The 16,904-nt window shown below is 46.9% G+C and overlaps 2 protein-coding genes across 2 annotated transcripts; both read left to right on the forward strand.

Moving 5' to 3' along the window:
* The first annotated feature begins 229 nt into the window (after nucleotides 1-229).
* Nucleotides 230-6,724, forward strand: LOC135401739 (arylsulfatase B-like). Its single transcript, XM_064634299.1, has 8 exons — nucleotides 230-449; nucleotides 973-1,245; nucleotides 2,813-2,923; nucleotides 2,999-3,148; nucleotides 3,765-3,891; nucleotides 4,277-4,567; nucleotides 4,733-5,190; nucleotides 6,470-6,724. Exons 1-8 carry the CDS (start codon nucleotides 279-281, stop codon nucleotides 6,623-6,625), a joined length of 1,737 nt encoding a protein of 578 aa, XP_064490369.1. The 5' UTR covers nucleotides 230-278; the 3' UTR covers nucleotides 6,626-6,724.
* Nucleotides 6,725-8,583: 1,859 nt separating this feature from the next.
* LOC135401742 (bombyxin A-3 homolog) lies at nucleotides 8,584-15,973 on the forward strand. The gene is made up of 3 exons (XM_064634302.1): nucleotides 8,584-8,681; nucleotides 14,536-14,707; nucleotides 15,563-15,973. Exons 2-3 carry the CDS (start codon nucleotides 14,536-14,538, stop codon nucleotides 15,733-15,735), a joined length of 345 nt encoding a protein of 114 aa, XP_064490372.1. The 5' UTR covers nucleotides 8,584-8,681; the 3' UTR covers nucleotides 15,736-15,973.
* The last annotated feature ends 931 nt before the right edge of the window (nucleotides 15,974-16,904 follow it).

Genomic DNA, 16,904 nt, shown 5'->3' on the forward strand with positions numbered 1-16,904 from the left:
TAATCAAGCATCGCAGTGCAAAGTTATTATGCCAAACGTGCCAACTCCGTGGTCAAAACAGCGCATATCGCGGTGCTGCGAAGAGCAATTGAGACGTGTTCAACTGCCAAGCACTGACAGATGAAGAAAGGGCGATGAAGCAGAAGAGCAATTATTTCACGTGGAAGGAGGCTATCAAGACGAAGAAGAAGTTCACTGTTCCTAGTGGTGGAAGAAGAAGAAGAAGAAGAAGAAGAAGTTCGAAGCTGTTGGGCTTAGTTGCACTGACGCTGCATTGAATGTACCAGCCTAGGATGTTGCACTATACATCTCGAACAACTATTCTTGCAGCCAGAACGATGGGAATGGGAACCATCCTCCTGCACGCGCTCCTGCTGTTTGCCGGCTGCCTGCAAGCAGTAGACAGCTCGAAAAGGCCGCACGTTGTAATAATTGTGGCGGATGATTTGGTGAGTTTTATCGGATAATCCTAATATAGGATCGCGTATAGAACGCAGATGACAAACGATGTAGTGTCCTCTCTTTTGTCTATAGAAGGATGTTCTTCCATCATGATGAATGTTACTCAACTCGCAAAGATTTCCCTCTGGTTACTGAAGGTTCTTTCGTTTATCGAACGACAGCGTAGGTCGGCAAACTCTCCGCATCATCATAACCATAACATCATCGAAAATTGTGAGGCTGAGTGATGGGCTGCGGTGTGATGTGATGCAGAGCTGATGTCGAATGGTCGGTTTTGAAGTTGAAACAGGTTGAGAACCTCAGTGGGCTGTGATGCTGATGTCGAATGATGGCTTGTGATGTTGATGTAGTGTGATGGACTGTGAGCAATGCCTACTATGACGTGATTTGAATGCATTTCTAGAAAGATGCTGACCTGTAGACGACAGGCCCTTGAGCTGGACAAATCGGCTAAATGGTGTCAGCGCGCATCCTGTTACTGCAGATTTCTCTATCCATTTGCAATCGTAGGGATGGGATGATGTGAGCTTCCACGGATCCGAGCAGCTGCCCACGCCCAACATTGATACTCTGGCAAGCGACGGCCTCGCACTCCATCAATACTACGTCCAAGCTACGGGTACCGCATCCCGAGCAGCTCTCCTGACGGGGCAATATCCCATCCACACGGGCATGCAAAACGGAGACATCGGCAATTCCGAGCCATGGGGACTTGCACTCAACCAGAAGATTATGTCGGAACACTTCAAGGATCTCGGTTACGCTACATACGCTGTAGGAAAGGTACTTGGAATATTCCGTACTCTAAAACCCTCGACAGGTATAGCCCGTGCGCGACTCTTTCACTAAGTCGGTGAGCCAATCAATTGGATCAGATACTGTATATACTGAGTCTCTTCTTTGTCAAGAACGCTGTCTATTTTTCTAGAAGGCAATCCCCATCGTTAAGAGCACATTCCTAATAAGGCTGTGACACGCTGAATAAGGCTGTGACACGTCCATAGATGTCGTTGATAGATGTTGATTGACTGACGCAAGAATTAAGAATTGGCGATATAGACGACCTGACCCGATTACGTAACGCCAGCGCGCAAAGCATAATGGTGGGCTTTATCAGCCAATGCGTTTTACCCGCTTCTTGCCAACCACAACAAAATATAACCTCGAACCGGTCTTCTCGTTTGTAAACCAAGTCGTCTACTATAAACTTTTGGAGACAGTACCAACGCCACCTAGATACAGAAGGCCTGCTTATTGCCTCCTCTCCCTCCTTCGCTACGTCTGCTGCAGCGAATCACCGTTCTGCGAATTCAAGAACCCGCAAATGATTGCAGCTAACTTGGAACCTGTAGAGCTGAATCTGTAAACAAAAAGTACGACACGCTTTCCAGAAAATCATTTTTAACAGATATGGGACAGTTTTGCGCTTTATTTTAAAGTTCATTTAGTACGAGTTTTTCCATTCAATCACTACTCGCAGACGACGGTGGTTCGTCTCCATGATCACTACCGCTGAAAGCTCATTCGTGAGTGGCTACCGCCGTTGAAGATAAGATCCTGATTGGCTGGCTCTTAGTTGTGGCGTCACGTCGACGAGTAAGCAGGCTTTCCTCTACGTGGTGCTGACAGTACTTCTCTAGCTCTGACGTCAGAGGAACGAGAGCAACGGCCATTCCCATTGGCACTCGTAAGCACGTGACACCTCCACTGGCAGAGACACCCTGCTGTGAGGTCTATTACCACCTTCGCTGTAAAACTTGCAGGTTCATGTCGATGATTCACGTTTGTCCGACATAACTCAGGACTTAGTATCGCAACCCCGCAGTGTCGACAAGAGCAGAGCAGAAGCTTTGCAGCTCACTCCCATACAAGGAGTAGTAACAGGATGGTGTATCTGGATCCCCCAGTCAAGAATCCACATGTTCAAAATCCGAAATCTGCACAGTCTAATGATGGTACCGCCTCTAATACGCGGAGAAACTATAGTCGACAAACTCAACCCAACCTAACCTAACCTAATTTTCGTCTCACTAAGCATAGGTATCTCGTGAGCATAAACTAACCAACGTCACTTCGTTTTGAGTTGCGCCAGCTTGACCGCCCAGCTAAAGCCTAAGCATCTCTAAAATGTGCGTTTCATATGGCCCTGATGAACATCCAGAACACGAGAAGCTGGCAAGTTGCTCAGTGATACACGCTCATAGCCAGACCTCGCGGATACAAGCTTTGATTTTGCAGTTCGTAATTTTGGTATTGTGGATTTTGAAATCTGGGATTTTGAGCGGCGGGATACCGTGGCATACCCGTAACCAGAACGTTGTGCAAAACAGAACGACGTCTATGTTTGCAGTGGCATCTCGGCTTCTTCAGAAGGGAGTACACACCATTAATGAGAGGTTTCGACAGCCATTTCGGCTTTTGGACATCTCATACTGGATACTTCGATCATAGCTCCTACGAGGTACAGTGAAACTCAGAAGACTTATCATACCGCGTGTACATCTCATTGTTTGTCTGTGTTTATACTTTTGCGCAGAGGTACACGCAAGACGGAACATCTCATTCGACGTGGGGATTGGACCTGAGGGAAGACTTCAGGGTCGTCAACGACAAGGCCGGACATTACGGAACAGACCTGTTCACGGAAAAAGCGGTGGAAATCATCAAGCGCCACAACGGCTCTAAGGTACCGCATCAATGACTTCAAATGACTTGAATGGTTGTAGAATATAGTCTTATCCACAAAATCAATCAATCAATCAAGCAAATTACCGACTGGGATGGAAAAGCGTGTCTGCATGGTAAAGCTGCAATTGTAGAACTTTTTAGCGTTGGATATTCGGGAGATGTATTTAGCAATTCCCAGGCAACTCTTGGAGAAGAATATGTTTGTTTCCTCTATGTGGTGCTGACAGTACTTCTCTAGCTCTGACGTCAGAGGAACGAGAGCAACGGCCATTCTCACTGGCACTCGTAAGCACGTGACACCTCCACTGGCAGAGACACCCTGCTGTGAGGTCTATTACCACCTTCGCTGTTAAACTTGCAGGTTCATGTCGATGATTCACGTTTGTCCGACATAACTCAGGACTTAGTATCGCAACCCCGCAGTGTCGACAAGAGCAGAGCAGAAGCTTTGCAGCTCACTCCCATACAAGGAGTAGTAACAGGGTGGCGTATCTGGATCCCCCAGATACGCCACCCGTTGTTGCGTTTATCGTGACTTGCGACAAAAATGTTCAATGATATAGCATAATGACAGTTACATGGAAGTTCATATACGCGATTACGACTTTTTGCAGCCCATCTTGCTCTACTTGGCGCAGCAGGCAGTGCACGTTGGCAACTCGTACCATCCACTTGAAGCACCGGCCACCTATGTGAAGAACTTTCATTACATCAAAGATTTAAAACGACGAGTTTTTGCCGGTAAGTGGAGGATTAGCACGCGAACGATGTCTCTGTTTAATGCTGTTTGCAACCGAACGATTCGAGCACATATGGTATGGTATGGGATGGCATGGCACGGCATGGCATAGTATCTCAGTACTAATAAATAACCTCTTCTGATACTGTGACAACACCGCTAACACATCAATAGCGAAATCGATCAACATTCCGAGAAAGCGTCTTCGGGATTCGTTCGTCAGCATTGGTAGCCATGGAGTGACGCCAGAAAGTGTAACTGCTCTTGTCTGTAGTAGTAGCATTTGCTAGGGCCAAAAGTAAACATGTAACAAGAAACGTCTTGAACAGATGCAGGACTCAATATGCACCGCAGAGTAGCTAACCTTCTTTCTCATTCGCTGCACAGGCATGGTAGGAGCACTGGACAACTGCGTGGGCCAAGTCTTCTCAGCCTTGCACGCTGCACGAATGCTGGAAGATTCCATCGTGGTGTTCACGACGGACAATGGAGGGGCTGCTGGAGGTGTGGACGGGAGTGTTGGTTCCAACTGGCCTCTTCGTGGTACCAAGGGAACGCTCTGGGAAGGCGGCGTCAGAGGTGTTGGGATCCTCTGGACGAACAAGATAGTACGTGGTCGTATGGCTGCGCAGCTGATGCACATCACGGACTGGCTGCCCACGCTATATTCCGCTGCAGGTACGAACGTCGGCGAAACCGTACAAGCGGGAAAGCAAGCCCCCCCCCCCTCCCCCCAAGCCGGCAAAGTAGTATCATTCTGTAAAGGTCAAACATTGCGTGCCGTGCTATGACTTTTGTTGTTGTTGTTCTTTATGAAAACGTCGCAATGGCTCCATTTTACAGGCGGAGACATAACGGACCTCGGCCCCATCGACGGCAAAGACCTGTGGACTGCACTTGTAGACGACCGCCCTTCAACAAGGACTGAGGTTCTCTATAACATCAACTACAAGTACAGATTGGCGGCTCTCCGAGTAGGGAAGCATAAGTTGGTCCTCGGGGGATCCCCGGACGAACAATACGAGGGATGGTACGAGACTGTGGATAGCAAGTCCACCCACCCGCAGATGACGTCGCTGAACTCGAGAAAAGCCCTCTTCACCGAGTGTGGCGTCTACAAGACGTTGTGGTCTTTCGGAAGGACTTCCCACTTGACGCTGTTTGACCGGTCCATGGTCGTTGAGTGTGGGCCGAAGCCCACGGAAACGAACTCATCCTGCAGGCCCAAAGTTCGTCCCTGTATCTTCGATCTGGAACGGGATCCGTGCGAGTACAGGAACATCGCAGGACGGGAAAGAAAAGTAAGAGATCAGTATCAGTGTACGACGATTCCACAGGAACGTGAAGGTCACAGCCTACCATCTCCTCTTAGGCAACACAACTAAGACATTGATCATAAAAGGATCATGCAAGAGAGCTGATGTAAACTTGACATGGACAACGTGTATACTTGAGTTTAGGGTGAAGAGAAGAGGACGATCAAACAAACGTACAGGACAATAACTTGTCCTGTGCTATACGTCAGTTTGCTCGTCCCCTTGTCTTCACCCGGAACTCTAGGATATGTTGCCCATGTTAAAGGAGCAATGAGGTGACATTTAACGTCGCTCAAAATCCTGCCTCTTCTGTCAAGCAGGAGTCACCCTGCAAACTATTTTCGCTCTGCGGTGCGTTATAGCTGCGCAATCGAATTTACAAGACACAGCCGGAGAAAGCAGACGCGGACGGCCGACACGATGCTCGCGTGACGTATTGGAGGCTTCGTGCCTCGTTTCTTCGTTTTTTCTTCGCAATGCCGCTGTACGTCACTGGTCACGTGAGGGGAGTAGCATACGTTACGACGTACTCCCGTTCTGCGATGCGCTCTTTTCACGAGCAATAGAATTTTTCAAAGGTGTGCGGAACAGAGCCCTCGCGCTCGCGTTGTGGGTCACCTGCGCTCGTGTCGTTCTTTCCCAGGAACTCATTTTATTAGTTGGAGAACACTCTGAAAAAAAAAAAATTGAGGGGTTACCTCAGTGCTCCTGTAAGACACTGAAGCTTTCTTTATTATTAGGTACAATCTTTAATTGTATATGTGTAACTGCAACGCTGCCTCTTTTATACCTGAGGAAATGCGGGCCACGGGATGAAAGCTTGTACATTATAAAGAAAAGCTTCAGTGATTTAGTTTTCTGTTGCCTTTGCACGATGGATCTTGACTACACTCTTAAAAATAGCACGCTCCTAGCCAACCACCATCCCGAATTAATAAGTTGTCGCCCCTCATTAGTCGAAAACGGGAGGTAGAGCCTATTTTGTGCCATTATGCACGTGCATAATGGTAAAAAACACAGGCTCCGCATTTCGTTTTCAACAAATCCGGGACCAGGTTCGGGATGATGGTTGGCTAGGAGCGTGCTATGTGGTGAAACCCATTTTTAAGAGTGTGAACCCTCTACGTCCTTCTACCATAGATGAAACTCCCCATTCATCATCTTGTAATAAAGTTGTTTGTTTGTTGCCCTTCTACCGTATTTTCTCGTCAATGAACGCTACACAGAAGCGGTTTCAAACTGCTTTATCGTTCCTTCTGCGCAGCTATTGGCGAGGTTATTCTACAGGCTGCAAGAGATTCAAGGAACAGGGAAAGGTCCTCTCAGCAAGCCTCCGACCAGCGCTGCAGATCCGAGCCTTCACTGCAATGTCTGGGTGTCCTACATGGAAAGCCAACTCACAGGGATGAGGCACTCGTAGCAATAAATATCTATTGCTTATTAACCAAACATACATCTACATCGCCCCTACTTTGCAGTAATAAATTACTACACACCGGTAGTCGCCGGTACAGTAGCAGTCTTCACGTCGCCGGCTCAATGTGCTGTAAGAAACAGAAGCAGCGTATGAGAAATATCAACGTTTTCAGTAATTGTGGAACGAAAATTGCCAGTAAAATGTGTGCTATCAATCGCGCGCTGACTCACTATATACTGTTGCTTCCAGGGAACTTAATGGTATACTAGGGTTCCCAGTTTTCGGTGCTTAATTTTTCAGAAATTCGGTAGGTGAAATCTGTGGCTATTTCGCTCACCAGGAGACACCGGTGAAGACACACGGTGGAACCGGTGTCTATGTGCGTGTTTCTGACCGCATTATGCAGATCTATTTGTAACTGGCCTGAATCCTGACTACGGGCACATACCCCGTTAGAAGCTAAAGACGAAATGTCTGTTGTTTAAAGAACGACCTCATGTCCACTGTTCGCTGCTCGCTGCTGACCAGTTCAGAGCGGAGGGACAGGAAATGAAATAAAGTCATTTGAAGTCGACATTTCGACGACAGTCTGTGAATAATTATTTCCACCGACTTCGTACCAATAACGCAGTCTGTCAGAAGCACTGGAATATTAAATCATGCAAGTGAAGTTTATCGGTGCTTTTCGGTAAATACCGAGGACCGGAAACCCTAGGTATAACGTGCCACCACTTCTGACAGCTTTGGTTTTGTTGATGCTTTTGCGCTACCTCTTTCTTGTTTTGATCGCGCAGCTTCGAGCTTGACTGGTGTCGTTGTTGCGATTTTGCTCGGTGTTCTCGATTAGGAAACTTTTGTTACCTTGTAAAGACGAAGCGGACGCATTGGCTGTACTAAAATAGTGCGGCGTACATCGCCTTCATAAAATCTCCCAACGCTGGACAAAACACTATCAACATGAAACAGCATATTGTAAAACGGTCGTGCTTTACCTGGTGCAATTTCCGCCTGGGGCGCGACCTACAAAAACATTTCTTGGCAATGCATCGCCCGGACTGAAGTAAGAGACGCCTTCGGCACCACTGGGAGCAGGCTGGGTTGTCGGCGGGAGACTCCGGGCATGGGTCCTTGTCTGAGGAGTTGAGTAAGCGTCCCTCGTCTATCACCCCTGTCGGGTAAAAGGAGAAGTGCCCTTCAATCTTAATAGCACTGTCGAAGCTTAATTTAAACGTAAAGGAAAAGTAATCAGTAAGTCATATCCGTGGACGGAACAATCATTTGCGTGGTGCGTCGTATTTCTTACCTCGCCTCAGGATCGACTTCGTACCAATGACGTGGTCTGTCAGAAGCACTGGAATATTAAATCACGCAAGTGAAGTTTACCGGCGTAAACAGAAAAGCTATAAAATTCTTTTACGTTGGATACAAAATCAATGTTGCTGATGGTTCCCGATTACCTACGATCTGTCATACACACCGGAATTTACTTTCCATAACGTTCTGCGCACGGCTATGCATGTCAACCTAGTAGTCAAGCTACTAGACTAGTAAGGTATCTTTCTTCCTCTTTCACTATTTCCCTCTCTCTTTTGTGACCAGTAGCTTTTGTCAGCCATGAAGCTCAAAGACGTCGCTGGACAAAGGACACTGCTAAATGGTCTAGAAGAAATGCCTCGACATCACTGTCACCTTCGTTATAGGTTATACCATTCAGCAATATCAAAGTACAACTTACGCAGAGCGACGACCCAAAGCCCTAGCCTCACCCCATACATCCCTGAGGTAGTGTGGTTCGAAAGACACGATCCATCTCGCTCTCTCGTATTTAAAGTGACTTTTGTGGGCGTAACAGCTGGTGTTCGGCCTCACATGTGTCTACTAACTAAGACACGTGGTTACAACGTGTTAAACTCCCCGTAAGGATCGTAAAAATTCTCAAACTGCTGTTTCTGCGGCAGTGGTGGACGATTGTTTCGCGTTGATATTGTTCGTGTGGGTGTCACGTGACAAACTGACGGGATCGTGAGCCCGAAAGGAGGAGGCTCCCCGTGTCGCAAAAGTAAGCGATTCAATGAGTGACGCGGAATATTTACAATAGTTTTATAACGCACGTCTTTTGTTTGTTTGTCCGTGTTAGCGCCGCGAGGCAACTGTGGCTATGAGCGGCGTACAGACGACAGCAGGAAGGAGTTAGTATGCGTCCTGGGCCGACTTCAGGAAAACTGTGCCGACATTCGTCCGGCAAGTCTGCCGAAAAAACACAGCCGGTACGGGGATTCGGCGTAGAAGGCGATCATCCTAACCACTACGCCACGGGAGCAGGTACATTTGTTGAAAACGGGGGACGTACGCCTTTTTTCTGACACTAGCGATGTTCCTAATTGTCACAAAAAAAGGCGTACGCCTCCAGATTTCAACAATTAGTGGCAGCTAACGATATTATTCAAGATTATGGTTGGCTAGGAGCGCGCTATGCTGTCAAGTTCAACGATGAAAGATGAAAGTCAGTGAAAAGGTTAGCCAGCTGTAGGGATCGAGCCCACACCTTCTGGATTACCTAGGTACTACCTAGGTATTACCTGGCTAACCTTTTCAGTGACTTTCATCGTTGATTTCTTAGGCAATTTGAGGCTTTGTTTGTATCTGTCCCTTCTATGTTGTTCCAGTCTCAGAACATCAGTTTCTCTCTCGCTGTGAAGTTCATTTCAAAGAGCGTAGTGCTTCAATCATCGACAGTGCCGTAATTTACGAATGACATTCTGTTTCTTTCTTCGTGTAGCTCGAAGCGACACAAAACGAATGCCATTCAATTTGTCGTGTGACGGGGGTATAACTTAATTACTTTCTTCGAGTATAGCTTACCCATGACTGGTTTGAATGCCAATACTCGAGTGGACTTGATGCTTCAGTCTTCGCATTTAGCTATACTTGGCGGTTAATCAGTGTTAATCAATTTGGGCTTCTCGCAAGCTCTATATACTATGTTTCTCATCCCGTGATATTACACCAGGAATCCTCCTACCACTATAGACTCTGTGCAAAGCAACATGGAGACACTTCGCTCCCATTGGCCAACTGAAGCACAAGCTCCTCCCCCTTGCTGATCGTCACCCACGGGAAAACACGGCTAAACCGGTCGAAATATTATCCACTCCCGATCTGATTATCCCACAGCGATAATCTGGTACGTGTCTACTAATCCTTTCGGGCCTGGCAGACCTGGCCATGACGTGCTACGGAACGGATTTGGATTCCTCTTTCTAAGAAGGCATATCTATACAACCCAATCTAGGTATTGGTACTGTACTTGCGCTGCACCTTGCGTCGAAATTTCATACCAAAATGTATTTGCTCCATAAACACCGTTATATACTTGTGGATCCACATTTGAGGCCATTGTATGCCCACGAAGTGACTGAATTCTCAGGACCAGCTGAAATGAAAAAAGGGGAAATTTTGAAGTTCTCGTTAATCAATTATGGGGCTTGAATTATGGCATTACAACGTTCTTTAATTTAGTGAAACTCCCCATTCATCATCTTAAAATAAAGTTGTTGTTGTTTCTTTAATTTAGGAGCTCAATAACCCAACGTTGTTGTGAGCCCTAATAAAGGAAAGGATTTCTTTACAGTATTCATTCTGTTACCAGCTCGCGTGGGCGCCGACACTGGGAGGTGACGCGGGTTCGAATCCCGGCACCGGCTGTGCTGTGTAATGCAACTGTACCATGGATTTTCCGGAAGACTTTCCAGACGAATGCCGGCATACTTCCCCTTGAAGTCGGCCCAGGACGCATACTAACCCCCTTCCTGCTGTCCTCTTTCCATCTGTCCACGTCTGTTCGCCGCTCATAGCCACAGGTGCTTGGTGACTCTAACACGGAATTATTTATATTAAAAAAAAATCTGTTATTACTTTATGACTCCATCCATCTTCCTTGTGAACCCTCTTCCTACCACATGAGAGACCCTTTCGTGGATAAGAATAACATAAGATACTTAAAGATGGTCCAAAGACCAAGAACACTGATGTTTACCCGTAAAAAATACGCACCGGCACACAACATAAAAACAATTAAGAAGATTGACCTCTCGGAACCAGTGCTGGCTCCATATCAAAATGAATGCACTTAGCTAGCTACTTTTTACACGTTTTACACTTTTCACTACGTACTTTTTACGAATAAAATAAGGGACGCACAATGGCGGAAATACAATAGCCCTAAATTTATCGCATGAACCTCCTGGCGTGTACGTTCGTAACTTCTCTTCCTGAACGCTACTCAAAGCGAAGAAAAAAAACAGTATGCAACCAGAAGATAATCTCCTAAGAATAAACTCCAGAATAAACTCCGAAACAAACTATCACGGGCACGCTTTCACATTACTTTCTTTGAAATCGCTTATATAATACACGAATATACGGATGAACAATCGCGTTATTATGCCATAGTAAAGACGAGTTGGTGGATGGGAGCACCACGTCGGCATCCATAGGCGGACAGCTGTTTGAAATCTGCCGGAGGGGGCCGGGGTACAACCCCCCCCCCCCCCCCCCCCCCCCATACAGACAGGTTGGGCAGGGTATCAGGAATTCTGTGTTGTGACGTTATGAGACGAACTTTTAGGGAATTTTCATCATCGCTCGCATGCAACACGCGATCGATTCTTAGGATCTTGAGTGTCAGCTGTGTAGACTTCCCGGAGGGGACCTGCCCCCCCCCTCTAGGAAAGTCGGCGCCTATGTCGGCATGACATTCCCCGGAGATTACAGTTCACGCATAACCCCAGTACGAAATCACGACCGGAAGGAGTCTTAACATTATTAAATTTACAACTTAGTTACCCTTTGTACGGAGATGCTTAATAAGTTCGAAAGGAGCGCCACGGAACAGAATGGAGCCCACAAGAACTTTCCCTCCCCCCATTCGCTGACATTTTCTCCTCTCCCTGGCGAGGGCGTGCGGATGACGTAAGCCACTCTCGACAAAGCAGCAAGAAATCACCCAGAGCGTGGGAGACCATAGCTCCACTATAAAAGCTACAACTCGCTTGACCAGCGTCTCACACACCAGCTTGTCTCCGTACAAACTCCCAGGACTCCTCATTCAATGTAAGTAGTACATGGATCATGTTCCTCCCTCAGTTTGCCTTTGTTGTTTGAGTTTGTTTACAGCCGTACAGAAGCGATCCTTGTCGAAATCTGTCGAAATAACGCGTGCACTTCGACGTACGTGATTCTTTGCTTGATTTCCGCGACATATCTACTTCGATATTCGTTTAGGCTAGTATAGGCTGGCTGCCATTATTTTCTTTAGCAGCTCAAGTCAATCATTAAGTCAATCAAACATGGCAAAATAGAGATCAGTATGTGTACTATCTGCCACCGCATGTAAAGTTATTTGCATTAGTTATTATTTGTTGGTTGGTTCTTGTCCCCCGTGTCCATATGAAGGCGAAACTCGTGAAGCCCTTGCGAACACCTCCAAATTTTGACACATTGAAATTGACTGGCTCAAATTTATCTATTCTGAATTTCGTTAAAAATTCCGAGTGTAGACTACGCTGTAAGTGCTCCTAGTAGAAATCGGCTGAGCTTTCGTGCGTTCTAAAGCAACCGAAGCAAGCATCGTAATTCCATCCTTGTCCTGTCGTGCCCTATCAACAACTGCAGGTTGATCGATTGAGTAGGTTGAGCATGATGTAAAACCATACTTCGATTCTCATATATACGTTGCATTCTCATATATTCTCTCATATATATACGTTGCAAGGTGTATAGACACCAGCGAGCGAAGAACAACTCCCTTTGAACGTACTGAAAAAAAAACAAAAAAAAAAACGACGTCGCACGATGTACCTCGACACTGGCGATAACATCTGACATGATGCGGAGGACAGTCGCTTTCTTGGAAAGCTCAGAATAGTCCTTTGATCGACGCGTGAGGAAGGTACCCACAGCAGACGAAATTCTGGAGAAGACCAGGGTTCAGTAAACCTCATCACGTCTGGGAGTGTTGACCTTCAAAACAGAAGCCGAGATGAAGAAGATGGGGGATCCCACAATGCGTGGGAATGATATCGTAGAGTTGAAAGTAGAAGTAGAATAAGGCAGTCCAGCTGATGATTCATACCTCGAGTTTGAGTGGGATTAGGACGACGACAACACATCATATACCAACTCATAACCAGCAGAGAAAGTTTATTTTTCGTAACACATCACAGGGAGAGGATGATTAGAAGACAGGTTTTTAGACAAACAGAGGGGTTTCTCATGCTCTTCAGTATGCGGCCCATGTGTGCCGTTTCTATAATGGCATTACGTATAATGGTATCGCAGACTGTGTGTGGATATTGAACACGGCGCGTCAATGTTATTACTGTTCTCATATAGGTGCTTGTAAAAATAAATCGGTAATTGAGTCGACTACACGACACGTAACGATAGTGCGTAACTTTTTGGTACTGTGTTGCCTGATAGAGTGACAGCAAGTAATGTTGTGTCTGTGTTTGGAAATGGTACAACGTACTAATTTGCAGCTGTGGATAAAATGTGTTCCTCAGCAATGCCACTCGGATAGTTTTGACGAAATGTTTTGTAATTGATCAGTTTCCTTGGAAATTCGAGTTGTTCATTGCCATCGTGGCTTTGTGAGCCCTTGTAGCCACCTCTAGCAGGACCTCAACCGGCGGCATGGAAGAGCGGTAAACAGAAAAGAAACGCCTGCAATGTCCATAATAGTGTTCTGAAGCACAGAGGCTGCAGCGTCAGCTGTACTTGAGCTCCATTTCTCATTGACACATTGTTGCTAACATTACTGGAAGGCGAACAACGTTCCCTTACCGACCACACGTTGTTTGCAGCACTTATCCAGATCGATTTCAGACCTATAGGCATGTTGCCGTTCACTGACGGTCCCTCAACTAATGACCAGTCCACAACAACAAAGTCCACGTGCAGGAAATTAGTGGGGGAGATTTCGCGAAGTGTTGTGGGGCGCCGCCACGCGTCCATCCTGTAAACAACGACCCCGTTCCGCCAACCCCCGCTGCGTGCCTTGGCCAGTTACGCTTTGCAACCCTCGTCCCTAATGGACGGCATCCGGTCTCCCGCGTTGGAATACTAACCCCCACAGCATCATTTATAACATCGGACCGCTCAGCAGCAGCACGCATCATAACAGGCCGAAAACACGAACAAAGGGCCCCCGCTTGTTTTCGTGCTTAATCTCGACACCATCCATTCCACACGGGGCAGGGCGCTGCGACTGATTGGTACCCATGACCGTGACGGAACGGCATCAGGAGCTGACGTCACTGTTTGTCGTCCACTCACGTGAGGCTGGAAGCCGTAAACAAGCGAGGACTGGTGTTGATAGAGGCAGAATTCTTTCTTTCTTTCTTTTTTTTTTTTTCTGTCTGCTGCCAGTCAGCTGGGAAGGATTAGGATTATTTGTGGCTCGAAGTAGGAGCAGAAATAGGTGTTGAATGATTCCTTCGAAAGCAGACATCAGGGACGCGCTGTGTACACGGTGAGTCGAGGCATGTGATGAATCTTGTTGTTGTTGTTGACGTTTAGAAGCCGGGCGGAATATGGCCGTAGGGTTGGCACATGGCAATGTGGTCCATGTACCAAAGCTGGACGTGACAAAGGAGAGAGACAGAGAGAAAAAAAAAAGATGAAGGCTCTCCGCGGACACTCGATAAATTGGTCAAGCGGTATGAAGGATTGCTGCTGCGAGGCATAGCAACGACATCAACATAATCATCGTTTGATAAAAAAAATCCTTAGAAACGCCCTACCGTCTACATATTGTGTCTTGAAGGGATAGGAAAGACCCTTCTAGATATGACGTCTTGAATGGAGGCATATTAGGTAAGACGTGCATGACCACAACTTACGTCTTTTCACAGATGCGGCTAACCGTGCTAAGTCTCGCACTATGCTTTGCCTCCCTCTACACGGTCACCGGAGCCACTGTACAAAATGGACGGCTATGCGGTAGACGTCTGCTCAACTTCATGGAATTCATCTGCGACGAAGGCTTCTACGACCCCTTCACCGTCGCTAAAAGATCCGTCGACGGTAAGAACTTTAATCCGCATGCTTCCCATCCTCTGTGTCAACATCAGCAGCGCTCCTTTTGTAAAATTCAAGAGTGATGATATCTGGCTTCTTGGGCGAAACTGCTTTGCTGTAGCTTCCAAGAGTAGTACCGGGGGAGAGACGCTTTAATTGTTACCAGGACAGGAACTTAACCGCTCGGTACATAACAAAGCGTGCCCACATTTTAACAAAATTATACACACGGTAGGGTTATCTTGTTGCGATTATCTTGTCGTTTTCCAATTAAGATCTTACTGTCTTAGTGTATTTCCCATAGCCATCTCGCCAAGTTGCCAGGCCGAGTTCACAACGAGGAAAGCCGTCCCTTCAAAATCCACTCTTCAAATGCTTGTTCAGAGAAGTTCACCCTCTTAATCCTCCGCGACAACCACGCGTCAGGCAGCAACGTTTCACCGCTGAGGTAGCGCCTCCTGCACTACCAGATCCCAGTAGGAGTCTCTACTTAACGCTATAATGCTAGCCACTTCCGCTCATACGCCCACACACACATATACGCTTCGGGAAACGTTTCCTATTCGTCCATAGAGTCCATCGAAGTAGGGGGAGGTACTATCGTACAAGAACTGCAGGTTCAAAGTTCGAGTGTATCGACGAGCGCTCACCGTCAGTTGAATGCCGCCAAAACGCGTGGAAACTGACAGAGCTACGCCTCCTAGCGTGACGTAGGGAAGTCCCCGTGCTTTTTCTTCTTCTCAGCTCACGCGCCGTTCTACGTCACGAATCACGTGCCCGAGGACCATATTACCATTACAATATTTAATGTACCCATTTGTCCGTCACCAATACTAACCTATCATTTGACCCATAACGCAGGACTGCGGCTCTTCCCTGGATACGGCAGCCAGCAGAAGAGCGGATTCCTAGGAGCCGAGTCGGCGTCCCAACTACTCCAGAAGAGGATCCACGGCCCAACGACCGGAATCTATCAAGAATGCTGTCTCAAACCGTGCACCATTGACGAGGCCCAGACTTACTGCTCCAAATGAGGACTTGTACTTTGACCTCCTTCTAGACTTGACTCTCGACTACAATCTCGGCACCTGCCCAAAGACTTGCGCCTCGAAAGAGTTCAACTTATTGCCGTCCAGTGCTTCTGCGCCGTGAGTAACAGGGAGAGCCGGTCCCTGTACACGTGTCTTCGATAAACAGATTCAAAGTATTCCAAGCTTTGAACTTTCTTCTTTTGCATGAAGTTAACAAAAAATGAAAAGAACACAGTTACTCGCCAGCCAACCACTCACCAACAGAATTTTGTGAAACAGTGGTGTGAACAATGCCTTTCAGAGTAGTAGTTACGTTCAGCTTAGTAAAGTCATGATATAGTTCACACGAAGCATGAGACCCTGTGCTGCTTCTCTACGTCACACTCCTCAGGCTGCTTATCAGCCAGTGATCCTTCCAATGGGGGCTTTACTTTTGGTTCCATGTTAGCCTTGCGGAGCAAACTGTGGCTGTGAGGGGTATGTGGACAGCTGGAGAGAGGGGCAAGGAGAAGGGGGAGACTGCTCAATCAGCTTCCATGTCTCTGTAATCCGTCACTGCGAACATATATCCTTGTGTACGTCACCATATTAGGAGATATCCGTGGTCGGCTGCTGATTATTTTTCCTTTATTTTTCACTTTTATGTAGGGGTGTGCGAATATTCGAATTCTCGAATCGAATTCGAATATCAAACGCTCGAACTATTCAATTTGCGAATCGAATATTCAATATTCGATTTTTCGAATATTCGACTATTCCACGAATATGAACGACGCAACCCGAAAGTGGGCTTCACCTGATGCTTCCATGCATTAGGTGAAGCCTCCTTTACGAAATTGCCCTTGCTGCAGGACCAACACAGGCTGGACGGTGTTTAGTTTAAGATAACGTTATCCAAAGTTAGTTTTGTAGACATTTTATGTGGAAGGGGCGGCGCCCCTCCCACATGCAGTTTAGCAGTGCCGACGAGGGACTTTGATTTGATGTCTGTGAGGTTGCCTTTAAAAAGTTAGGACTCTCGAATAATGACTACAGCCCATGAACAAGAAGGGTGTCTTAAAGATGTCCTTTACGTCTAAAATTTCAGTAGTGCAACTTCCTAGGACGAGTGCAAAGAAACTAAAGGGTGTTCATGGCAAAACTGAGGCAGGATGCCAATTCGTTTGTTTCAC

The sequence above is a fragment of the Ornithodoros turicata genome, chromosome 7 (assembly GCF_037126465.1).
Source record: "Ornithodoros turicata isolate Travis chromosome 7, ASM3712646v1, whole genome shotgun sequence".
Taxonomy (NCBI): domain Eukaryota; kingdom Metazoa; phylum Arthropoda; class Arachnida; order Ixodida; family Argasidae; genus Ornithodoros; species Ornithodoros turicata.